We start from the raw sequence: 27,044 nt of genomic DNA on the forward strand, positions 1-27,044 counted from the left end.
TTTTTCTTCAAAACATTGTTGTTGTTGTTTTAACAAACATGCAAGTGAATTTGGCATGCCAAACACCTTTCTTTCTAGTGCTTCTCCAGTCTTTTTCATGACACAAACTAGGGTGCAAATGTTGTCCAAAACCTAATGATATTTTTACCCTTCAGAATGACTAACATTGATATTTATTGGGAGGAAAGAAAAATTGCAAGGCTTGGTCTTTGGTATTCACATTTGATTCAGCAGTCTAATTAAAAACTTATACTTGTTTTTAAGATAAACACTTAGAAAGAAATGGAATAAATCTTGTTTCTGCTCTGCAAAGGAGCCACTATATCAAAGCATTTAACCAGAGCTGTCGAGTTCCTGCTGGTAGAATATTACTTCCAGCCTATTTATTAGCTTTTCTTCCTGAGCCCAATACATGCTTTTTTTTTCTCTCCACTGAGTGAAAGCACAGAAAGAAAACCATTTCTTTTCTCTTTTTCCCCCCAGCAACATGCAAAGCAAGGCAGCATCACAAGTCACAATATTTGAATGAACTTGGATTATATTTTGCTTCTTACACTTAAAATTATTTTGTATCATAATACTTACTTGGTTATCTAAAATCAACATTGTTGATTTTAAACCGTTACAAACCCAGACTTTCAGAGGCATTTGAAAGCATTTATGAACCCTGTCTGAGTGGAAACAATTGCCTCCACACTACTCTTTTGCATTGGAAGTAAAAGAATTTTAGGTATAGGCATTTTGCTAGAAAATGAGACTTTGGAGGTGGCATCTAATTTATTCACATCTTTTCATACACTGTAAACAAAGATAGAATACCTCTGAAAGTAGCCTATGAAGACATTTTAAAAATCTCTCTTTCAATGTAAAATAAGTGTCAAGGGAGTATTTTAAATACGAGTCTGGTATGTTTCCAATGAGCCTGTTTTCCAGAAAAAAATCTTATATGAAATTGTCCTGATTTAAAAAAAAAATTCCGAAGTCATCAATTTGCATTGTGTGAGCATGTTTCGTGGAGTAAAGTCACTGTGTTCTCTGTGGTCTGATGCACAGTGAAGCTTGTATAAAAGAAGCTAAAGAGACATCTATCTCCAACTCCAGGCAGGGTTTGGATGCATAGAGTGCTTTTTAGGTCAGATAGTGAAAGAAGACACTATTCACCTAAATCAATAAGTTGTGAGCAACATATAAATATGCAATGCCATTTCACAGAATGCGAACAAGATCAGTTTGAAATTGTGCCGTGATACCCACATATTTTTGAGAAAAATTCCCAAGCCAGGCGAATGTGGATTGGGATAAAGACATAGGCAGTATACACCACCATAGCAAAAATGGTGAGTAAGATGGTATTGAACATAGACCGCTCCCAGGGCTCCAAGACGGCACAGCAGCTAATGATTTGGTATTGATAGTAGAGCCAGGAGAAATATTCCTTCACACGCCTGAAATCCATGGTTGGCTCCTTCAAGCTGCAGGAAGTGAGTCCTGTTAAAGAATGTTCACAGTTAGAAGAAAAAGAAATAACCAACCAACCACAGACTCACCTTAAATTTTTATGACTTCAGCATGATAAAATTTGTTTAAAGAATATTAAAGATCCTAAATGAGTGATAAATATGCATATTATGTAGAAATAATGTACACCATATTACCCATAGAAATGAACAATATTGTCCTCCTGCTAATTACTACTAAAATTAACAGCAATATTATTATTAGTAGCAGTAATAGCTATCTAAGAATGATTAATTGCTAGTAATAACTTCTATGATAACAATACCTACAAATGAAAGCTAACCACATCTTCTTTAGCCATGTATACAAAGAGAGAGAGAAATGTGAACTTTTCTATTTTTGACACCATATACTCTGGCAGAAGATTTAAAGAATGATGTGCAGGCAAGAGTTAATACAGCAGTCCTGAGGTTGCTATCTTTTTATTATACACACACACACACACACACACACACACACACACACACACACACACACACACACACACACACACACACACACACACACACACACACACACACACACACACACACACACACACACACACATATTTTTCAAGTTTACTTTTTAATCACTAATTAGCAGTTATTTTTTTTTGGAAGATCATTTCTATCCTCTAACCAGAAAATGTCTCTTTTCTCTGTAATCTTTTGAGCAACAGCAAGATGCTTTTGCTCTATAAAACTGTGGACACTTTGGCTATGGGGAGACACTCCCTGGTTCTGTGTGCTGGATTTAGGAGTGAAGCTTGCACAGAGGAGGTCACTAGTAACTATTAGCTGGTCAATGAGTAAAGAGATGAATGAACATTCTTAGGTTAAAACAAGAATAACCTAAGAATAGCGATAGCGCGTCGTAGCCTAATGTAAGTGGAGGTACAATTAGCTTTTACCAGTTTTCGTGTAGTCAGCTTGATAAGAAGAAAACCATTTTTACAAGGATTATTTTCACAAAAACTTAAAATGGGGAGTTCATGTATAAGCAATGGGCTGAATAATGGCCGAGATAATCCAGATAAACAGATCATACAACACAGAAGCATTTTAACTCTGCCGTGAAATGAAAAGTTGGGCTTCTATCTTTCTTAGAAGCTGTAGCAAGAACTGAATAATTGGATTTAAATGCTGGACCTGAAGGTGGGCTTCAGGAAGAGGTAGCCTCCGACGTTCTCGCCATCAGCTCTGGTTGCAGAGAAAGCAAAGGGGGACAGGGTTGGGTCTCAGAGGAAATAAGTGTCTTAGTCCGTTTGTTTGTGCTGTTAATAACAGAATACCTGAGACAGAGGTCATTCATAAATACAGTTGGCTCTTGAACAATATGAATTTTTCTTTTCTTTTTTCTTCTTTTTCTTTTTTATTTTTAGAGGGGTTTTTGCTATAGGGTGCGTGCACTCACCAGAAAGACAGAGGGAGACAGAGAGACAGAAAGCAAGAAATCACCCCCCAGGGGAGATGGCCACACCACAATCCCTTGTCCTCCATTCTCCTCTTGGGATCTTGGGCATGCATGCACATGCTCCCGGCGTGAGTTTAAGCCGCCGGGTCTGGGACTTGAATCACAGTCGACTATGTGGGAGTCCAGCGACATAGCCATTACATTAACTGCTGGTCCTGAACAGTATGAATTTGAACTGCAGAGATGTTAATATTGTCTATCTAGTGGTGTTAGTCTACTGTTTGCATGTGGGCAAGGCTTTGAATCAAAAGTGGCTTATTCATAGTTAAGTTTCTGGGGAGTCAGAAATGACACATGGGACTAGCCATGGTGGTGCAATGGTAACACACTGGCCTGCCCTGACGGAGGCCATATTGAAGCTTGAGTTTTGGTTTCTGGGTTGACTTGTATATGTAGGGTATGTGTGAGCATCTCCATGATACTGGCTGGCCAAAAGACTGGGCAGGGGTGTTGGGGGGATCATGGCATGAGACCTTGTTGAGGGTGCTTGTCTTTCTCTCTCTCCCATGAAAAAATAATGGATAAATTTAAAAAAGGTATATGCAATTTTTGACTGTGAAGGTGTTACTGCCCCTAACCCCTGTGCTGTTCCAGGGTCACTGATAATACATGTATTTCTCACAGTTCTGGAGGGTTGGAAGACCAAGATAAAGATGCTGGAAGGTTCAGCTTGTCATGTGAGGGCCTGGTCTCTGTTTCCAAGGTGGCATCTTGAATGCCATGTCCTTATGTGGCAGAAAGGATAGAATGGCAAAAAGGCCAAACGGCATGTGAAGTCTCTTTTATAAAGGCTTTAAGCTCATTCGTGAGGCAGGAGCCCTCCTGATCTCTTAGTTATTTAATTATTTTTCAAATTGCCAGATCATGTATATGCTCACGTGAGAGAAACTGAAGGAGAGGGAGAAAGCACTCCCTGATGGGGCACACTCACATCATGATCCCTTCTCCTCCATTTTTCCTTCTTGTTGGGATTTGGGGCATATACCCCCCGGCCTCCCCCTCCCCCCCCTCCACGGGATGTTTTCCAAGTCATCTAGCCCTGGATTCGAACTGTAGTTGGCTCTTTGGGATCCAGCTCCTTTAACCTATAGGCTATGGGGCTGGCCCACCACCTCGTAACTCTATTGTACTGTAAATTAAATTTCGCCATGAGATGTGGAGGGGACGCAAGCATTCAAACCTAGTAGAATGATGATACCCACCAAAGGTGGGTACGTGGTAAGACCTTGGTCACAGATACTGAGAGTTTGCAATGATTTGAAATCTGGCCACCTTCCGTCTTTCACATGTCTAAGAAGTGAAACAGTTACGATTTGTTGGAAAACATTTCTTGCAACATTCGGGATCCCCCATATCATTGCCTAGCTCTCTAGGAAAGTGGGACGATGTGTGAAAGTGCGTTTACTGTCACGTCTCACTCCAGTCTTACAGAGTCTGCGAGTCCACAAAAAGCACTGGTGCCCCCCGCTTCTTTTTTTTTTTTTTTTTTTGAGAGGTTTTCGCTATAGGGCGCGTGCGCTCGCCAGAAAGAGAGAGAGACGTAGAGACAGAAAGCGAGAAATCACACACCCAGGGGGGATGGTCATGCCACAATCCCTTCTCCTCCATTCTCCTCTCGGGATCTTGGGCACACACGCACACGCGCCCGGTGTGAGTTTTAAGCCACCGGGTCCGGGACGTGAACCACGGTCGACTACGTGGGAGTCCAGCGAAAAAGATATTATGCTAACCGCTGGTTCCTGATGCCCCCCCTTCTTTGATTCATTTTTCTCTTATTGATGAGGAGCATTTTTAGAGATGGTTTATTCACTGCTTCTCCTGAAGAGGTAAGAGGAGAGGAGTTGGTTATTACTGGTAAGCCATCTGCTACAATCTATTGTTAGAATATATATTATTTTTAGGTCCTAGATTTGCTTAGGTAATACGTTTCTACTTTCTTGTGAGTCATTTTCTTATCTCCTCTGGGACTATACACAAGATTTGAAAAACAGTTTAGACAATTTGATGAGCAATTGGGTAGGAGAATTCATTCATTCATCGTGCTGCTTCTTCGGAATAGTAATGGCTTCAGAAAGACTCTCTTCCAAAAGCTCCTCGGGCAGGAGATGCTTTTCTAGATAGCGAGGAACTGGGCCTGGAGGAGCCAGGGTTGAACACTAATGGGAAACCACGTGTAAAAGCACTAAGAAGGAACCAGAGAAACGAGGCTGGAATAAGAGGACAGAAATGCCATAAAATGAATAATTATTCCAAGGTAATCTAGAACCAGAGGACAGCAACATCCCCAAGTTGCAACATTCACAGTGAAATGTGAAATTCATTCACCTACGTCCTTAGCGACCGAATGCAGTTTCCCAGCAAAGCTAAACCATGAGCTTGAAATGTTTCCGTTACTCAGACACACCACGTCTCTCCTCGTTACTAGTTCTGTGCTGTCCAAATGATTTTCCATATGTGAAAAAGAGGGAGAGAGTACTTTCTCTCTTGCTCTGAAGAAGAATTTTCACTTCATGCTTGATGTCCTTTGCAACTGTCATTCATCTCCGGTGAGGTTGTGTTCACAGCAGCACTGCCTAGGCCCGTTGGGCACTGCTGCCTGGAGGCAGGTGAGCTTTATCACTTTGAACCTGTGTGTTGTCTGTGACCTTCCCTCTCAGTCTATATCCTAAAATTCTAACTGCTAAGGCGATGGTATCAGGCTGGGGGGCTTCTGGGAGGTGATGAGGCCCCGAGGGCAGAGCCTTATGTGTGGGATGGATGAAAGCCTTCCAAGATGCCACCTTGGAAGCAGAGACCAGGCCCTCACCAGACATGCTGAACCTACCAGCATCTTTATCTTGGACCTCCAATCCTCCATTAAGGCATTAAAGCCTTAATGCTCTTTATAGAAAGAGATCCAGAGAGCTCCCTCACCCCTTCTGCCATATGAGGACACAGCGAGGTGATGCCATCCATGAACCAGGAAGTGGATGGACACTCTTCGGACACACAGCCTGTGACCCAGGCCACCTGACATATTGCAGAGAGCACTCTCACACCTTGGTGGCCTAAACAGTGAACTGTGCCTCAACTGGGAGACACTCCCTCTCGTTCAGCATTAGAGACTTCTACCTGGGGGAATAACTCCAGATAAACTCCCTGGTCCTGTCTCTGAGGTTTACATAGAATACATAGTAATATATATATATATATATATATATAGTAATATTTATGCAATGAATATTTAGTAGTATATAGTAATACATGGCACTCTCCCTATTTCCTCTTTCAGATAGGCAATCAGACTTCTACCATCAGGACTCACCCCTGGCTGCATTCTCTGACTGAGACATGTTGAACACCTAAACTTGGCCCCAGTATAAATGAGATGACCCAGAGGTTTAACAAAACAAAGCTTAAACTATACCTCCATTCTCCACCTACAGGTATCCTGCCACTGACAGGACAAACTCTTTGTCGGACCTGCAAACTGGGCCTTGTCTTCCTGGCTGCACTCAGCCACCCTTCTGAGGGACGCTTCCCCACTTGACTGGACACTGAACCCAGACCAGGTTGCACTGACCCTGATGGCCCAATACTCAGTGCCCAGTGATCTCATAGCCAGCCAGTGGGGCTTCCTGTTACTCGCTTTATTTCTCACAGCACATGGAAAGGTCCTTCGGTCCTGCTACCCCTAAATGGATCTACCTCTCTGAGTGTCACTGTGGGGGTGGACAGGGTCCTGCTGCCTGTGGTTTAAGTTTTTTCAGTAGGGTGTGCAGTTGCTGGATAGAGACAGAGAGAGAGAAAGTGAGAAATCACCCTCCTCACTAGGGGATGGCCATGCCACAATCCCTTCTCCTTCATTCTCCTCTTGGGATTTTGGGCACTCATGCACATATGCCCAGCATGATTTTCAAGCTGCTGGACCAGGACTTGAACTGTGGTTGGCCATGTCAGAATCTAGCACCTTAACCACAATGCCACCGGCTGGCCCCGCATCTCAGTACTTACACTGTATTACGATTAGCCATGTTCAATCTGTTTCCCCACTAGTCTTTGAATACTAAGAGTGCATGGCATCCATCTTTAACCCCAGCTGGTTGGCTGGATGACGGACTGACTTGAGGTCAGAAATCTTACTTGGATCACTTAATATTTCCACAACACAGTGTGGGTGGGGCCCACAGAGGTGATTAAGAATTCTCATGATCTGCTTCCATGCAAGGAGTTTTAGACAGATTGTTTTCTGCAAATTTAGTACAGTCCATCGTTTTGAAGGATGGAAGGGAGCTGGTGCTAAATTGTATATAATACATATATATACACACACACACATATATGTGTGTGTGTGTGGAAAAAGTGTATTATAAAAACACTGTGTATGGATTTCAATATTTTTGGCACCAAAGTAAACTTATACTTCAATTTTATTCTCCTACTAACTTTTTTTTCTATTAACATTTTGAAGTCATTTGAGTTTATGAAAAAAATAGAATTGAAGAAAAAATCATTTCGGTACGAAACATTTTTGAAACTCATGGATGGTTTTTTGATAATACCCAATTTCCATGAACTTTTTGAAGCCCATGTGTGTGTGTGTGTGTGTGTGTGTGTGTGTGTGTGTGTGTAAAACAAATGGTTTTATACTTTCTCAGTCAAAAGTTCATAGACTCTGTGGGGAATAAGAAACACTTATGAAGTGGTTTTCAATCCCATTAAAATGACTTTTACAAGTGCTTACTCATGGCGAATAATAATTTGAGATTGGTAGTTAGAAAAGCAGTTCTAATGAAAAAAAATCTAGGCAGAGACCATCTGGAGACTTGAATTCTATTGTAGCCTCTTCATCCTCCCCTCATTCTTCTTTTTTTTCTTTTCCTTGTCTACTTCCTCTTCCCTCTCCTCTCCCTCTTTTGCTTTATCTCTTTCTCAATTTCTATTTATTTATTTTAATTTATGTCTTTGGGCAAGTTCCCAAATCTTCCTGCGTCACAGTTTTTCTGGTTTTAGAATGATCATTGGCAATTGCCTCTCATCCTGTCTCAGTGATGTGGTAAGAGGTTTGGTTCTTCAGAAGTAATAGTAATAACCATACTAACAGTAGTGCCTGTTGTTCCTTATGGATTCATACAACTTTAAACTGTTTGCATGGTTTTACTAAATTACTCCTCAAAAAGTTTTGTGGAACATCCTGGAATGGTTACTTCAACAATGGATTGGTTTGTATATTTTATTTCAAAAAAACCCAAAAAACCCAAAAAAACAAAAAACCACCAACCAAATACCCTTATTAATGCTTGCCAATTCAATTGTCTAGTACATTGAAAATAAATAATGTGCAAATGCATGTACATGACCTTTACCACAAGCCACAACTTGATAGGCATCGCAATCTTTAAAAGACACTTTAAGGTGTTGTGGGCAGGGACACCACGCACTGTTGTGTGGGGTGTACATGGTTCTTGCCATGGGGCTCCAATCACAAGCTGTTTCTTCATGTGAGCACAGTTTGACTCACAGAGATACAAAGATGTCTAATTTCTTATTGCATCAGAGCTTGAATGTGCTTAAGTTTGGATGACAAATGGAAGAACCTCCTATTGTGTCTACGTGCCTCACAATCAGGCACAATAGGGACTTCCTGGTTTTCTGGTTTGCCGGTATATTGCTCTAATTTTCTGGAGGGGGTGTGGGTGACCTCAATGTTTTCTGTTCTGTCCTTGCTTAATACCTTCCTGGGATTTTCCTATCCATCCTACAGTACTTACTAGCCTCCCTATAGCAACCGAGTGTTCCTGTTGGCCGCAGAATGAATACTAACAGTCAAACCAGAAGGGAGGGTTTTGAGTCCCAGTCTTCAGAGTGAGCTAAAGACCAACTTAAAGTTTATGGAGAATTAAAGCTAGGGAGGAAAACAAGCAACAGTGTCTAAACACTCAGGAACGATCAAAGTGGGTAATTCTAGACTCTTCAGAGAGGAAGAAAGAAACAATTGTTAAGTCAAAGAATGTTAACTGCTTTTAGGCAACTAAGTAACTCTAATTGAATTGTATATAGTGCATTTAGAAGTGAGTTACTAAAATGTACAAAAAGGAAAAGGCATCAGCAACAATTTAGTCCCATTGTTGCTGCAGGGTTCTTTTGGGTTTTTGATACAAGAGCAGTTTTCATTTCTATCAAAACCAAACTTATTGTGTCCGATGACTAATAAAAACATGCATTTTCAGCCCAACTATCAACCCATGCCTTTGTGCAACATGGTGCATGTAAGTAACTGTAATTTCAAAGCAGTCCTGGTTTTTTGGCAGCTCCTGACAGACTACAGAGGAATTTATGAGGAAAAACCTGGCTGGGAAAGAAAATCTGAAATTTGACTTTAGCCAAAGATTTCATAATACTTAAGGAGATAATACATTTGAATTAGGTCAATCTCAGTGCTCTGTGGCTGTCCAAAAGAAGATGTATTTATATTTTGAAACTGAAAGAGTGGCAAGTACATTAAGGCTGAGTACATGCTATGGATTGGAAGAAAAATTTGTAACAGGGATGACGTATCTTTTTTTTTTTTTTTTCTAGTATCTGTTATATTACTAACATTGAAATAGGGCAAGCATTCCTGTTAATTTCTGGCAATACAAGAATGAAGAGTAGGGTTTGGACCAAGGTTTAGCTACAATGTCATTTCTTTTTGTTTGCTTGTTTGAAATTTTTGCTATAGGGCACATGCACTAGCCGGGAGGACAGAGAAAAGAAAGGGAGAAATGCCCTCCGTCCCCGCCCCAAGTGAGGATGGCCATGCCTCAATTCCTTCTCCTCCATTCTCCTCTCGGGATCTCCGGCATATACACACATGCTCTAAGCATGAGTTTCAAGCCATAGGATCCTGGACTCGATCCATAGTTGGCCACATGGGAGTAGAGCACCTTAACCACCAGGCCACCTGCCGGCCCTACAACATCATTTCTTAGGATGACTTCTTTATTACCATCGTATTAAAAAGAAGAAAAGAAAGAGGGAGAAAGGAAGAAAAAGAGAGAAGGAAAGAAAACCACGGTCGCTGTACTTTGAATGTAACCCTCAAATTCATGTGCCGGACTTGACTGTATTATAAAGTTGTTCATAAACTTAATCCCTTTGTGGTGTCTCAGGATGGGGCCTTTGGGCGTGGTAAAGTCATCACTGTGGGGCCTCTAGGTTGGAGCCCTGGCGGGTATAAAAGCAGAGGGTAGAGGCCAGGTCCAGAGAGAAACTGGAGGATACAGAACGCTCTCTGCGCTGCTCGAGTTTTTGCCTTCTGCCATGTTGTGACACCTTTGAGCTCTCCAACTACCGAAACTGAGAGTCCATAAACTCCTTTTTCTTTGTAAATCGCCCAGTCTCGGTTATTTTTGTTAGCCACATAATAACGGACTAAGACACCTGTTATCCTATAAAGAAGGAAAGAGGAATGTTTATAGCTTCTGGGTGGTTTTCATCCTTCTGAAGGTACAGTTGCCAAGGGCTGCCGGCTGCTTCTAAACTTGGAAAGTACTGCAACATGAACCATGGCCTGAGAGCCTTGGAAGTTCCTGTTGTTAAGTCATTAAATGTACACCCGCGTTCCTGGCAGCACCACTCTCAATAACCAAAAGGTGGAAGCAGCACGAACGTCTATCAACAAATCAAATGATAAATACATGTGCCTGTTGTGTGCATACAATGGAATATTATGCAGTCCCTAAAAAGGACATTTGAAGTAAAATAAGCCAGTCACAGAGAGACAGATACCATGTGCTTTTATGTCCATGAGTTGGCTAGCATAGTCAGACCCAAAAGCAGAAAGCTGAGTGGCGGTAACCAGAAGCAGAGGGTGGGAGGAGAGTGAGATGTGGAGTTGATTAACAGATACAGAGTTTCAGTTTCTCAAGATAAGAAAGGTCTAGGGATTAGTTGTACAAGAATGTAAATTTATCTAACAGTCCCAAACTGTACACTGAAAATGGGTAAGATGGCAAGTTTTATGTTATGTATATTGTTGCCACAATTAAAATGAAATCTTTGTTTTTTTGGTTTGTTTGTTTGTTTTGCTATAGACTACATGTGCTCACCAGAGAGCAAGCAAGAGAAAATGAGAAATCACCCCCAGGAGGGATGGCCATACCCTCGTCCTTTCTTCTCAAGTCTCTTCTTGGGGTTTTGGACACGCATGCACATATGCCTGGAGTGATTTTCAAGTTCCCTGGTCCGGGACTCAAACCACAGAGCTGGCCATGTGGGGTCCAATGCCTCAACCAACTTCTGAATCAAGGGACTTTTCCTTGCTAGATCGTTGCACTCCTGTGCCCCACTCAGAAGGTTCCAGGGATGGGGTAAGAATGGCAAGAGGGGAAAAGCAGGAGTTCATAGAATTTAGCCGAAATTTGTTGTTTGTGTAGGCAACTGTATTCATTAGGTTTTGTACTCTTGTACTTAGAAGTGAGTTACTGACACTCATTGACCACTTCATCAAGTGGCGTCCTCATTCTCCTGGGAGGACGGTGTAGACATGAAACAGCTGGCTTCATCCTCCGTCATGTGCTCCCTCGTGCCTGGACAGCCCCATGCTTTCAGGGCAGAACAGAGGAGTGCTGGGCTGCATGTTTGCACCTCTTGTAAGTAGGTAACCATTACCTGTTATGCAGAGAACTTGGCTGATTCTCAGATAAACGTGCAGGAAACAACTGGCAACTAGGCATATTAAAACTATTTTCAGGCTAGCAGGTAGGGGCAGGGTGGTTAAGGCATTAGATTCTCATATGACTGGATGGGCAGTTGGAGTTTCAGACCCAGTGGCTTAAAAATCATACGAGGTGCATGTGTGTGCATGCCCCAAAATCTTGAGAGGAGAGTGGAAGAGAAGGGATTGAGGCTTGGCCAACCCTCCAAGGGGCGATTCCTCACTCCCCCACCTTCTGTCTTTCTGGTGGGTGCTCACACCCTATAGCAAAAGCTATATATATATGTATGCTAACCTACAGATAGGGTGTCCACATTAACTATAGGTCTAAACCAAGTCTACTCTTTCTGTGAATTGGATAGGCTTGTTGTCAGGAAGAATGCCAGAGGGGATCTCCTAGGACATAAGAAAGAATTTGGATTAAGATTTTGTACTGGGTTGAATGAATGGTAGCCTCTGAAAAATGTGTCCATGTCCTGGAACTGGTGAGCGTGAACTTACTTGAAAGCGCGTTTTTTTCAGAAGTAATTCAGGATCTGGACCATAGCGTATCCTGAATGACAGGTTAGCCTTAAATCCAATGACAATTGTCCTTAGAGGAGAGACACAGAGGCAGAGTGGAGTTATGTAGCCGCAAGCCCGAGGACTACCTGGAGCCACCAGAAGTTGAAAGAGACAGGAAGAGTGCTCCCAGGCACCTTTGGGCGGGACCACAGCCCTGCCAACACCTTGATTTCAGACCTTCAGCTTCCAGAATGATCCTAGAATCAACTTCTGCTGTTTTTAAGTCACTAAATCTGTGGCGATTTGTTACCACAGCCCTAGGAAATAGATACAGATATCTTTCTTACAAACTCCAGAAGCTCTTTTCAGGGATCAGAAATCAGTCAATGGCTAGAGGCTGAACTGAAATTATTCCAATGTCAAAGATGGAGAAACCGAGGCCCGAGGTTTCCTGGTGACCTCACGACTGCGGAGAGGCAGTGTGGTGGAGGGGTTGTAGCTCAGGCTTTGCGTCCTGTGTGCCTTCGAATCGTACCTCTGTCCTTTCTGATTGTGTGACCCTCGCTAAGTTACCTGACCCCTTCTGACCCTCAATTGCTTCAACTGCAAAATATTGGGTCATCCCCAAAGTCATGATGCATGTTTTTTTTTTTGCATAGAAAAACAGAAAAATATGTCATAACTTTCCTGACAACCTAATAGAAATGATAATAGAACTTCACTCACACAATTGCTGGAAAGAAAACAATGTATCAAGCATTCAGAATAATGCACAGAAAGGACCAAGCCACAGCTAGCTATTAGGATTGCTTGCACACTCTACTAATGTATTGCTGCTAAACTCTGAATACCAGGCAAAGGATGAAAGAAGATGAGATACTTTTTAGACAAAGCAGGTGACCTTTATCTGTTACTAAGTTACAGATCAGTATCAGAGAGATTATTCTCTAGGCTGTGTATTCATCTGGGGGCTGACTATCACATAGACCGCTGCAGTTCAAGTCAGGGCCCCCACAGCCTGAAACACACTCAGGATACGGGCATGTGCGTACCCCAAATCCTGGCACAATGGAAGGATGGAGAAAGGACCAAGGCGTGACCACACACATTGGAGGGCGCTTTCTCCCTCTCTCCTCCTTGCTCTCGATTTCTCTCTCTGCTGAGCTCATGTTGTTCTGGCAATTAAAAAAAAAAAAGAAAGAAGAAACCACCATTCATAAGGGAAATCTGAATCTTTCTGCACACACCTCTTAGCCTTTCTTCTGTTGGGTGGTAGGTCACCGTTCCTATAGCTTGAATAAAAGTGGGGCAGGAGCTGGTAGTCCACATTTTTAGAAAACCTATTTCCTTCTCTTTCTTTCTTTCTTTTTTTTTTTTTTTAGAGGTTTTTGCTATAGAGCGCGTGCACTCGCCAGACAGACAGAGAGAGACAGAGAGACAGAAAGCGAGAAATCACCCCCCATGGGAGATGGCCACGCCGCAATCCCTTCTCCTCCATTCTCTTCTCGGGATCTTGGGCACGCACGCACATGCGCCTGGCGTGATTTTTAAGCCACCGGGTCCAGGACGCAAACCGCAGTCGACTACATGGAAGTCCAGCAACATAGCCATTACGCTAACTGCTGGTCCCATCCTTTTCTTTCTTTCTTAAAAATGTAAAGAGCCTCACTTTTGTTGTTAACATTTTCGGAACACAATGCTTTCCTTTTACCATCTCTCTCTCTTTAATTTGTCCCACTTAGTTAATTAAATGCTTTGAAACATCTACATTAAATGTTTTGATTTTTCTCGTGCAGGACTTAGGCTAATCTCGGTATTGTTCCAATTGTAGTATGGATGCTGCGGAAGGGAGCACTCAATTAAATGTTGTAATAAAAACATAGATTCCTCTCTTGCACCAAAGGACTTCCAGGATAAGATGCTGCTCCATTTAAATAAAAGATGAGGAACGTTGGAACAGAAGCAGCCTTTAACCAGCAGCCCCATAAATAAGAGAGGAGCGGGTGCTATACGATCCTGATGTTGGCTCTTGCACTGTGAATGGCTTCTTCCAGGCCAGGGGTTCTTAGCAAGAGGTCCGAGGACTTGGGGGTGGGGGTAGCAGATATGCAGTCCTACAGTGTGTGCAAATTTGCATGGATAAAACATTTTTCTGCATACATTTTAAAGCAGCCTATAACATCTATGAGCAACCACTGTCCAAGGCCTAATTGCTCAAGCTAATGGACACATTTTACGCCTTTGTATCTTCTTAAATGCCAATATAATATCCAGTGTAAAAAGAAATGTTCATCGGTTGCTTAAGAGAGACTTGAAGGCTTCATCTTGTTAAAGATGTCCTCTTGCAATGAAAAGGATCAGACTTCTGAAAGCAAACTCCAGTGACATGGTCAGGACCTACCTGCCCAGGAAGGTCCAGGTCGGGGTTCTCAGCCTTGCTGTTTTCACGGAACGATGCGCTGTAGGTTATTCCTCTCTGGGCAGCTGTTTTTTCATCTGTGAAACAAAGATTTGCATAAATAAGCCCTTTAAACTTCTAAACAATTCTGTTTCATGTGAAAGGTCATGAAAAGGATCACTTAGGTACATAATCTGTCACAGACAACTAGAATGAGTTATAAAAACAAGGCACAAAGAGTTACCTTTTTGTTTAAAATATTTTTAGAGAAGATCGCAATGACAGTTTGAGGACAGGCCATCGGCTCGAGATTTCCAGTTGTTCTCTGAGGTCTGCAAGGTACACAGGTACCAGGGTGGTGGGAGAACTGAGGTGGGGCAAAGAGAGCCTGAGAACCTGCCACCTTGCTTCCAGAAGACCAGTCTGCATCTAATCTGCTTTATACGTTAGGTATCTGGGTAAGATTTTGTTTGTAGGGCTCAGCACATGGCATCATGTTTACGTCACTGGAATCCGACAGAATCCACCACCACAGTTTGAGTCCTGACCTGATGGCTTAAACTCACACCAGGCGTGTGTGCATGCACCCCTAAAATCTTGAGAGGAGAATGGAGAAGGGGTTGTGGCATGGCTATTTCCCTGGGGGTGATTTCTCATTCTCTCTCTCTCTCTCTCTCTCATTCTCTCTCTCTTTCTCTTGCAAGCATACACATCCTTAACAAAAACCTCTCTAAAAAAAATTCTAATTTTTTTCTTTTTTTAAGAGAGACTTTTGCTACAGGATGCTAGAGAGACAGAGACAGAAAGCAATAAGCCCCTGGGGGGATGGCCATGCTGCAAACCCTACTTCTCCATTCTCCTCTTCGAATTTTGGGCATGCACGCACATGCACCTGGTGTGAGTTTTAACCCACTGGTTCTGGGACTCGAACTGCAGTCAGCTACATGGAAGTCCAGAGATGTAACCATTATGCCATCCACTGGTCCCAAAAGTTTCTTCATTTTAATGAATTTCTGTTGATATCCATTGGAAGGTGGGATGACAAGAGATTAGTTATTCACTGCACGTAAAAGTCTGTCTTTGAAAACGTATGTGTGGATACGTAGGCAGAAGCCTTTAGCTTGTCCCCTGTTTTGTCAGTTTCTCACTGTGTCACATCAGTCATTGTTTTCATATACAGAACAATGCCAGTGCCTTGTGCATAGATATCTGTGTGAGTTAAATGAGATAGTATTTGTAAAAGTGCTTTGTAACTTCCGGACCATAACTGGGCAGGGGGGGGGGCGGTTCATGTGTCTTCAGCAGTGAGCTCCAGGATCGACATTTTGTCCTGATCACTGCAGGGTTTTGTCTACTTGAATGAAGACTTAAGACATGGAAAGGGTGGGTGATGAAATGGGCAGGTGGACTCCAAGGTATGGGGTGGGAATGTAAGAGATTTAACAGATGACAGAGTTCAAAATGCCTGAGGCTAGACCTTGGGAGGACATGAAAGATTCTCTTCTTCAGTTTGAAAAGTTGATTGCCCAAGGGTATGATGGAGATATTTTTGGTTTATGAGCAGTTCAAGTAAAAAAAAAGAAAAAGACTCAGGAATTTTCCTTGAATTCACATTTTGAGCCAATAGTGTTGTAATATAAACACGCTGGCAAATAAATATTCGCGTATGTATTTATAGAACTACAGTGCCACGGATGAGGAAAGGTGGCCGTGGTTCTTGGCTTTGATTAGTGTCCTCTTCTAGCTGTTAAAAACAGTCAACCCAGCAGACTGAGTGCATCCATATGCAAACTAGATGAAGAAGGTCTGGAAAGTTTCCAATGGAAAACGTTGAGAGAAAATTTGGGGTGAGGAATGTGATATGGAGGTCTTAAAAATTCTGAAAGAGCACTCTTTTTTTTTATTTTAAAGAATGAGTTTAATTACTTAATCATTATTTTTTTAATTTGACCAGAGAGAGAGAGACACACAGAGAGAGAAAATGAGAAAGCAAGCCACCAGATCCAGGACTCAAACTGGAGGTGGCCATGAGGGTGTTCGGCACCTTAACTACCATGCCACCTGTCAGCCCCAATCTGAAGGATCTCAAATGGTGTTACAGGCTGTCATAGGGAGAAGGTCTGACACCGTTTCATCGTTTTCAGAGGTGAATCTAAGGAGACAGTGAACAGAGCTGTCTAAAAACTATGGACACTTGGTGAGGTAGTAAGAGCCTATTAGAGAATGTTCAAGCAGAGACCAGACTATATCTTCCGAGGGTTGCCATGAATCAGGAAGCAGATTTTAAGAGATTACTACCATTTCACCAGTTCTAAAACCCAGTTCATACTTCAGAGTTAAATATCTCACTAAAGAATAATTTGCTTTATTAGAAACAATTTTTTTCTTACTTTGTTTTTTTCTTTTCTTTTTTTTTGCATAGTAAACAACTGCAGGTTTTGAGGCTGGCAAACTAGAGTCTGCCGTTGCGTGATCTTCAGGATGTTGTCCAACCTTTCTGAACATTGTTTATGTCATTGAGAACATGGAGATGTTTCATTATTTCTGCGCTGGCGTGAAGATTAGACAACACAGCACCGGTAAAGGATGCTTCACGTTGCCTGGCTTTGGTAATGGTTCAAAGATCACAGTGTTTGTCACAATTATTATTTGCCCCTCTTGTTTATTTCATGTGTCTTATTTCCTCTTATTTAGAGATTCCTTTTCAGGTGCCTTTATTGAACCCTTCAGACACATAAGTATTGAATAAGGGTGACTTCCAGGAGTCTGAAAGAATTCACCATGAGAGAAGTTAGTATTCCTGATGGTACCTACTGTCTGCCATGTGTTTACATCCATGTTTGTTTTCCCTCAACCAGAGGAGACTTGTGGAACTTTTTTTTCCTTTGTCCTAAATTATAATGTGGTTTTCCTGCCTGCCCGTCAAAACCAGAACTGGGTCAATCTGATTGATTTTTTTCTTTGTTCAAAGTTTTTGGCAATAAAACTATTCATATGCTAAGTCTTGAGCTCTCCATTGTAGAGTAGACAGGTGTTTGCAGCCTGGAGAAGAAAAAGGGATGGGTAACTAAAAGACTGGGGTCAGATACATATCCTTTGTATATCTAATTTCTCTATCAATCAAGTGACTCTAAGTGAATTTTACTTAAAAATCACTCATCCTTCAGTGGATGAGTTAATGAAGGAAAAGTGGTTTACTATTCTTAGGAAGCAATCGAACACACGCGATTCTGTTCTCTCACGTAGACTGCCAAATAATACATACAAAAAACGCCGCCTCAAATATACTGAACTAAATGAGGGGGTGGTGCTGCTACCCAGCTCATCCTCCCCCAATGACGAGTCGTAGGGAAATACCTGACGCCACATTCAGTCAGTTTTCCACTCTGTCCTTTAACTCCCTTTTCCTGAAAAGTCATTTATTCTTAAAAGCAGATCCGTACTTCACCGCAGTACGTGTTCTGAGTTCAGACTCTTCTATGGATATTAGAATTGATTGTTAATAATTCTATAAATAAGAAAAAGTTAGAATTTATAAATCATTGAAACTGATAAATATTACAGTGGGGATGATCAAGTCATAGCTTGTTATATCTTAAAAAGTTGCATTGTTTATGATTACAGATAACTAGATGAATAGGTTGCATGACTAGATTGTAACATAACTTATTTGAAACATTTAAAAGAGAAATTTGGGCTATTTAACTTGTATTAGTCACACCAAAAAACCCCATGAAAATCAAGTTAACACATTCCCTAGCATCTAATTTAGTGAGTAAAAGTGATATTATGTTTTGATCACTTGAAAAAATTTATTCATTATTGTTAGCATTATTGTTTTTAATTTGATGAGAGAGAGAGAGAGAGAGAGAGAGAGAGAGAGAGGTGGGAAAATAAGTTGCTGGTTCTGGGACTTGAACTATAGTCAGCCATATGGGAGTTCAGCATGTAACTACAGTAGGAGGGATACAAACTGCCCATAGGACTGACATAGTCACTGTCCTTAGGCCACTTTCTAGAAAAGAAGAGGGACAGTTATGCAAGCATCCCCACGTTGGTAAGTACCATGACAAGGAAGTGCAGGGTACTCTGGCGCATAGAGGAGGCTTGAACCCAGTCTGGAGGAGTTGTCAGAATGGCAGGTGAAAAAGCTCTCATTCTTGTCCCCGTGTTTTCAATTACTCTAATGAAAAGGGCCTATCATGTAGCCTCCAGAAGCAAAGGTCTCTGAAGGCAGAGCCTCTTTTGTCACGTTCCCTGAGTGCCTGGCACATAGTAGCTGCTCAATTTAAATTTGTTGAATAAATGAGAATTCCAATGCTCCAGAAAAACAGGTGCCCTCTTTCTCTGTCCCTCTCTGGCATACACCCTCTGGCAATTAAAAAAGGGAAGCGGAAAGAAAAGAGGGAGGAGAAAGGGGAGGGAGAGAAGGAGATAAAGGGAGAGAAAGAGGAAAAGAGACAGGAGGGGAGGGGAAGAGAGAGAGAGAGAGAGAGAGAGAGAGAGAGACAGAGAGAGAGAGAAATGCGGCTGAGAAAATGAACAGGAATCCCCTGGCCAATTTAACTGACAAACTTTGGTACTTTATTTAGAAGGAGAGGGTTTTAGGCACCTTTCCTTATAAAAAGGATTCCATTAAAATAGGGTCTTTTGACATACTTCTATCTTTCCTCTGAACATTCTTAAACCACTTCTCTGAGCTCTCTCACTCAGGTGAGTACATGTGCCCCATGGTACATTAAAAAAACAATAATAATAATAAATATAAATTTAAAAAGGTGTCTGGACCAGCATGTGGTGTAGGGATTAAAGCGATGGACTCCCACGTGGTTGACTGTGGTTCGAGTCCAGACTCAGTGACTTCAAACTCAGGCCAGGGCATGTAGGAGTATGCCCAGAATCCCAAGAGGAGAAGGGACTGAGGTATGGCTATATCCGTTGGGGGCATCATTTATCACTTTCTGTTCTCTCTGTGTCTCTTCAGCAAGTATATGTGTCCTATAGCAAAAATATCTCAAGAAAGTAATTTGGGGGAACAAGTTCTTAATTAGTTACCACATAATCCCCTGGAAGACTACAAGAAACTAGGGCAAAGCTAGAGGAAACAGTCCTAAAGGAAACAGAAATCCCAGGCTAATGATTTCCCCGAGTGAGGGCTTTGTTATCATAAGGCCGTGTTTTATTTGGGTTGAAATTCTTTAGAGCAGCTGTTGGGTTATGTCTTCCTTGTGCCTGCTTGGAATGTGTTGGGCTAATGAGTGTCTCCTTAATAACAACAGCAAATCTAGTGTTTGAAGTTGATGAGAAAGGGAGGCAAAGTTTCCCAAGGGAGGGGAGGAGTTAACCTGCAGCTGGTAATCCCTGCGGCCTATCCCAGACTCAGCGTGGCCAAGTGTGTACAGAACTTTTACATTAATATTACATTAGTATAATTATACGATCTTCCTATCTAGCATGATCCATAATTTAACATTGTCCCTCACTTCCTTTTTTTAAACATTTTCCCCCTGGACTTTATTGCCTTCTCATACACTATATACTTCATTTATTATTATTATTACTAATGTTTGACATCCTGTATCATTTAAGTTCCTTGAGGGTAGGAATTAAAAAACTTATTTTTAAAGGTTACATCACTGGACTCCCATGTAATTAACAGTGGTTTGAGTCCCGGACCCAGCAGTTTAAAACTTGTGTAGGGCATGTGTGTGTGCGTGCCCAAAATCCCAAGAGGAGAATGGAGGAGAAGGGATTACAACATGGTCATCCCCCGCTGGGGGATTATTTCTTGCTTTTTGTCTCTCTCTCTCAAAAAAAAAAAAAAAAAAAAAAAAAAAGGACGAACTTTTGCACTGGACTCCCACATAGTCGAATAGTCGACTGCGGTTCGCATCCCGGACTCGGTGGCTTAAACTCATGCTGGGTGCGTGTGAGTGCGTGCCCAAGATCCCGAGAGGAGAATGGACGAGAAGGGATTGCGGCGTGGCTATCCCCTCTGGGGGGTGATTTCTTGCTTTCTATCTCTCTGTCTCTCTCTGTCTGTCTGGCGAGTGCAAGCACCCTATAGCAAAAAAACCCACAAAAAAACAAAACAAAAAAACCTCTCCAAAAAAAGAAAAAACAAAAAGAAAAACAAACCTTCTTTATCTTTATTCATGATAGAGTGAATGCCCATGATGTGAAAGTGAGAGAGAGAGAGAGAGAGAGAGAGAGAGGTCCTCTCTTCAGGATCTGCTCTTATTGTGAATCCCCTTCCTCCAGGCTCCAGCCCATTGAATTTGGGGACTCATGGGTGTGCCTGGCATGTGTCAGGCTGCCCAGAATGGGGCTCTGAATTGTGGTCGACATGTGCAACCCATCTTTTTCAGAGCAGTATGTTACTGTAGGCCACAGAGCCAGGAGGGCAAGAATTTTTGTCTATTTTGTTTCCCATCCAGAGCCTACGAGTATCCTGCAACAGAGAAGATCCACAGTAAATATCCATTGAATAAAATAAATGATTAATCTTCATAAAAGCGCTATTAAAAATTGTGATCAAGTATTTTTTCCTATATATAATTTATAGACAAATGGTTGGATATTAAAAGTTGTTTTATAGAAATCTTCTAGTTGGAGAGCTGGCAGGTGGCATGGTGGTTAAGGGCCCTGGACTCCCGCATGGCTGACTGTGGTTCGAGTTCTGGACCTGGTGGCTTGTTTTCTCCCTCTCTCTCTCTCTCCCTCTCTCTATATCACTCTGTCCATCTCTGGTCAACTTTAAATAAATAAAAAAAAGTTAAATAAAATAATTTTTTTTTTTTAAATCTTTTAGGTGGACAAAATATGATGCCAGGACCGCTACAAAAGCTTTGATGGTCAAAGACGACCTGGAAGTCATTCCAACAGCATGGTGTGCTCCTTGGAACGTTTCTACAGAGGGATAAGCCTGAGCCATGAGAGTGGAAATCCTGGCAGTTTCCTGAAGCACGAACACTTGAATCGGCAAAGGTAGGGGTGCTGTTTCGTTCACTGTCCTCAAAACGGCTCTGGCAACACGTTTAGATGCTGCTTTCTGCCCCAGAGACTCTGAGACTCACTAATCTGTGTTCCCATTACTGCACAAAACATTGCATCCAGCTCCATGGTTCTCAGTACAGGCCAGGCAGCCTGTGAGAGAGTGAGACATAGAGACTAGAGGGATGTAGTCATTGTTGGGGGGCTCCTTCTCTACTTGAGGCAATCACAATCCTGGCAGAGGCTTTGCGGTCATGACATCGGAGGGCTGTGAGAGTCACATTGGCTGCTCGGACTCTTCCTTGTTCCTAGGACTCTGGCTTTCAGCTCCCGTCTAGTGCAAATGCCTCTCAGCTCGTCTATCTCGGCTGAGACTTGGGTACTATCTCTCTTACTCAGTGTGGGTCATAACGAGCTCGATGACTGGCTGGAAGAACTGATAAAGGACTACACTGACCTAGAAGCAAGAGTAACAACTGGCCTCTCAGGTCCTGGAAAACCGTAATGCGTGGATGAGTGAAGCAAATCCTCCGTAAGACTGCATTCGTGACATCTGACTTATTTCTAAACAGAGGGGAACCTGGGCAGGTGGGTAAACATATGCAAATCACAAAACTGTGCACCCCCTGTATCAGTCTTAATTATTTCCTGTATTTTGATATGCCCTTGGGTCAAAACAAGCCTCTTATAAAGTATTGGTCTAGGGGTGCATAGAGATTTATGAACTCCAAGTTCTAAATCCATTTGTTCTTTGAGTACCTTGGGTAATTTTTATAAAATAGCTTTGTTGAAATATAATTCACACACCATATCATGCCCCTACTTAAGGACACAATTCAATGGTTTTTAATATATTCAGTTTTTTTTTTTGAGAGAGATTTTTGCTATAGGGCATGTGTGCTCACCAGAGAGACAGAGAGACTGAGAGATAGAAAGCGAAAAAATCAACCCCCAGGAGGGATGACCACGCCGCAATCCTGTCTCCTCCATTCTCCTCTTGGGCTCTTGGGCACACACGCACTCACGCCCAGCATGAGTTTAAGCCACTGGGTCTGGGACTCGAACGGTGGTCAACTACATAGGAGTCCAGCGACATAGCCATTACACTAACTACTGGCCCCAATATATTCAGTTCTATCACCAGCACCATAGTCAATTTTAGGCCATCTGTATCCCCCCAAAAGACACCCTGTGCCCTTTAGCAGTCACTTTCCATTTCTCCCCACCTATCTCCCACTCTAGCTAAGCAACAATCCGTCTACTTTCTGTGGCTATAGATTGGCCTGTTGTGAATGTGGTGTGAATGGAATCAAACGACATGTGCTCTTTCTCTTAGGACAATTGTTTTCGTGCTCCTTCATGTGGTCGCCTCCTCTTTATTGCTAAGACTCTGTTGTGCCATTCTGTACCACATTGTATCCCCCCGTTCCTCACTCAGCAAACATCTGCGTGCTTTCCACTTTGTGGCTACGGTGAGCTATGCTACCATAAACGTTTGGGCACAAACGCTTACAAAGAGTTTTCAGTTCTCTTGGAGAACAGTCCCAGGAGTGGAACTGATGGGGCTTTTGGTAACTCCATGTTCAACTTTTTGAGGAAATATCAACCTAATTTCCACAGCGACGGCACCATTCTACATTCATGCACCATTATATGATGGTTCTGATAGCTCTACCTCTTCTACACTTGTTATTACTGTCTTTTTAATTACACACATGCTGGTTTTTCAAAGTGGTATTTTGTGTGTCTTAATTACCACAGGGCATACATGCTTGAAGGAGGAAGAGGGAGAGAGAGAGCGAGCGAGCGAGAGAAAGCACCCCTCCCACACACACACACCCAACAGGTTGGGGTCACTCTGCAATCCCTTCTCCTCTATTTCTTCATCCTGTCAGGATCTGGGCCTGCACATACCCACCCCAGGTGTGTTTTTCAAGTTGCTGGAGCCGGGATCCAAACCACAATGGGCAATGTAAGATCATGTTCCCTCACCCAGTAGGCTATGGGACTGACCCTCATTGTGATTTTGATTTTCATTTCTTAACAACTAGTGATAGTAAGCCTGTTTCTATGTGTTTATTGGTCATTGGTACATCTTCTTTGTAGAAATGGTTGTGCAAGCCCTTGGTCCTTGGTAAAATAGGTTCTTTGTCTTTTTGATACTGAATTTTTCGTTTTTGGCCTTAAGACTTGGGGAATGGTTGGAAGAAGAGAACTCCAGACTTCTCAGTTGCCCTGGCCTGGAATAGAGCTTCTGTAACACAAAGCAGGGGAGAATGAGAAATGCAGGGGCCCTGCTTCTCCAAGGGACAAGCGGTAGCCCTAGACCGGGATCGTGGCTGAGACGGAGCCCTTGTTCTCAGCTGCATTCATCCTGAGTGCAGTGTCCCCAGGCCAGAGCGGACCTCCTCAGACCAAGCTGGAGGGAGTGAGGAAATGAGCTGCAGCTCAACTGCCAGAAACTCTTGCTGTTTTTACTGAAATATGCCCTCCTCAGACCAAGCTGGAGGGAGTGAGGAAATGAGCTGCAGCTCAACTGCCAGAAACTCTTGCTGCTTTTACTGAAATATGTGAGGTAATCAAAATGTTTGTGGAAAATGCATAATGGAAAAACACACATGGATTTCAAGCTTTTTGTACAAAATAAACACGTAATTTTATTCAAATTTTCCTTAAACTTTTTGAAGTCTCAGCATATGGTAGATTGTTTTGAATAAATATTTGTGTACTGTATTCCCTCAGGACAATTTCCAGGGACCTGGAATGGTTGTTTATCTACACTATTTTTTTAAAAACCAATTATCACTGTTTTTGGAAAGAGTGGATTCATTGAACTCTTTATATCACCATTATGAACGTTGAGTCCCATTTGAATAATTTTTAATTAAGATTTTGCTTCATGTACAGTTGGTTGTAAGGAAGTTTATATTGACATAGAAAAACATAATTTAGCTGTAGAATTGTGAATAACAAGTATTACAGAAGTATTTGAAAATTTAGAAACATTGGAGTAAGGAAACTAGGAAAATTGAGGACTGGTTGACTTTCAACTTCATACTTAGACTGTGGCACGTCCATATATTTAGTTTGACAAATCATTCTTAATTTATTTTTATTAAATAGTTGTATAGAAATACTTGAATAACAAGAATAATAAGGCATTTTGCACTAGAGTTTGCAGTTGTTGCTCTATAATCTAAATACAAAGCTATTATAGCAAAGTGATGACTATATTAAAAAGCATAGGAATAAATCAGATATGGAAATCGATTTATTAAAACCTCAACTGTTTTACACATAAATTTAAGACATTTGTTAGCAAAAAAATGATTGTGTATGTTTTAATTTTTGTTTAATTCTATACAACTATTACACTACTGGAAAACACCCTGATGCATTTATTTGGGCTGTGGAGATTTACGTTTCACAATTATTTAAATTCTCTACCTGATAATGGGCTGGCTTCATATATCAATCGCCAACCAGTTGAATGTCATTTTATTTGAAGCGGATCTTCATCTTGCCCATGTCTAAACGATTTTTCTAACCATTCCTCCTTCCCGCCTCCCCAGGAGAAAGTTAACCACACGGTTCTCCTTGGGTGTAGCAGTTTGGTTAGATATCTAGGATCACTTAAGCATCTTAAAACACACACACACACACACATTGCTTAATAATCATGAGAAAACGTTAAAATGTACTTCTTGTTGGAAAGTCTTCACTTTTTTGGGCAGCTGACTTTTGCGTACAAGTGCCTACAGTATTGTAAAAGAGCATGGAGTAAGGATGAGTTCTCCTTGGGTGTAGCAGTTTGGTTAGATATCTAGGATCACTTAAGCATCTTAAAACACACACACACACACACATTGCTTAATAATCATGAGAAAACGTTAAAATGTACTTCTTGTTGGAAAGTCTTCACTTTTTTGGGCAGCTGACTTTTGCGTACAAGTGCCTACAGTATTGTAAAAGAGCATGGAGTAAGGATGAGTATTTAAGGGATCCGAGCACTTCTGGTGACACTTCCCTACATAGTTATTACACAGAGCTTAGCAAAGTGATTTTGTCTTCTTTTGGTTTAGAAAGTTTCAATATTAAAGTTTGACTTCCGTTGAGTGCAACACCCAACTTTCCAACAGAGTAAAATGTAAATGGAAAAATCCATTTAATTCTTAAAACTGGGATGGACTTACATTAAAAGCTGATAAATCCCGGATTTCCCCCCTCCCCCAAGGACAGGAATTCTGTCCTACCCAAGCTCCTTTCCAGTTGAGTAGGTATTTTGGAAGATGCTTACCTCCTGGTGGTGTGGGTTTCCCTCGGCTTAGGTGAGCACCAAGGCTTTGGCTCCTCCCCAGCTGCTGTGAGCTTCCCACTGCGCCTGGCGCCTCTGAGCCTCCCGGAGTTAGGTGTTCGGCCCCGCCCTCCGGACTATTGCTAAAACTCTGATTCTGCCAGACCGATTCGGTGATTAATTATTGACAAAAGGAAAACACTCCTACGCAAACTTGTGTCCAACCGCACTGCTCCCGGCGACTCCTGGCAGAAGAGAATGCCGGCTGCACCACTCCCCTCCCCCCTTGCTCTACGGTCCCAACTTCCCAAACGCTGCCACTTGCAGTCCTGGGTGATTAGGCTCGTCCTCAGAGAAATGCAGCACAGCGACTTCTGCTCTTTACATTTTGGTGTTCTGCAGCTCGTTCGCCCTTCTCCGGGGGCCTGCCTCTCAGGATGGGGCGCTCTCCCACTGCAGGGGACGCTGGGGCTCCGAGAGCAACAGAGGTAGCTCAGGCGTCGCTGTTCCCGGCTGCTGCAGTAAAACCGCGAGCCGAGGCGGGGATGGGGAGGAGGGGATAGGGAGGCGCCCTCCCCCCCCTGCTCGGGCTGGGAGCCCCGACACCACTAAAGGGGCACGACCTTGGGTGGTGGTGATGGTCGAGGGGCGGGCAGATAAACAGGAGGTGCGACCGTGGGAACTCCTGCGCTTCAGCCTAAGCCCACGTTGGACAGCCGGGGGAAACCCTGCGCCCCGCATCCTTCCGCCTGCAGACGCGGGCTGGGGAGCGAGCACGCCGGGTGTGCGCGGAGAGGGCTGCGGTCTGAGACTAGGCAGCAGGCTGCGAAGTGAGCCCGCGGCGCGGCCCGGGCTGCAGTGGACCCAGCAGGCATCCCGCGGCACCTGCTTGTCAAAACCCGGAGAAAGCAAACCCTTGAGCATCGGTGGCTGACTCGGATGCCTCCGGTCGTGCCAAACGCCTGTTCTCGCCCCACTCCCTCGGTTCTGCCACCTTCCCCTCCTGGCTGGGAGGTTAAGCGTGGACAAGCTTGATTCCCCCGGGGAGACAGATGGAAGGATCGTGCCCGGGCACGCGTGTGTGCTCGCTCAGGAGTGCAGAGAATTAATGTGGGCCCGGACTGCGGCAGGGGCGCAAACCCGGGAAGGAGGGCCGCGAGGCGGCCGGGTGGTGCAGAGGCGCGGCGCGGGCTCCCGCGGCTACG

General features: G+C 42.8%; 1 protein-coding gene across 1 annotated transcript; it reads right to left on the bottom strand.

Annotated features, from left to right (window-relative positions):
- Positions 1 to 26,944, bottom strand: SPTSSB (serine palmitoyltransferase small subunit B). The gene is made up of 3 exons (XM_006159960.3): positions 25,843 to 26,944; positions 14,556 to 14,650; positions 1 to 1,488 (listed from the first exon to the last, which is right to left on the bottom strand). The coding sequence occupies exon 3, from the start codon at positions 1,454 to 1,456 to the stop codon at positions 1,226 to 1,228; it is 231 nt and encodes a 76-aa protein (XP_006160022.1). The 5' UTR covers positions 1,457 to 1,488; positions 14,556 to 14,650; positions 25,843 to 26,944; the 3' UTR covers positions 1 to 1,225.
- Between the last annotated feature and the right edge of the window lie 100 nt (positions 26,945 to 27,044).

The sequence above is a fragment of the Tupaia chinensis genome, unplaced genomic scaffold, assembly GCF_000334495.1.
Source record: "Tupaia chinensis unplaced genomic scaffold, TupChi_1.0 Scaffold000670_1, whole genome shotgun sequence".
Taxonomy (NCBI): Eukaryota; Metazoa; Chordata; class Mammalia; order Scandentia; family Tupaiidae; genus Tupaia; species Tupaia belangeri.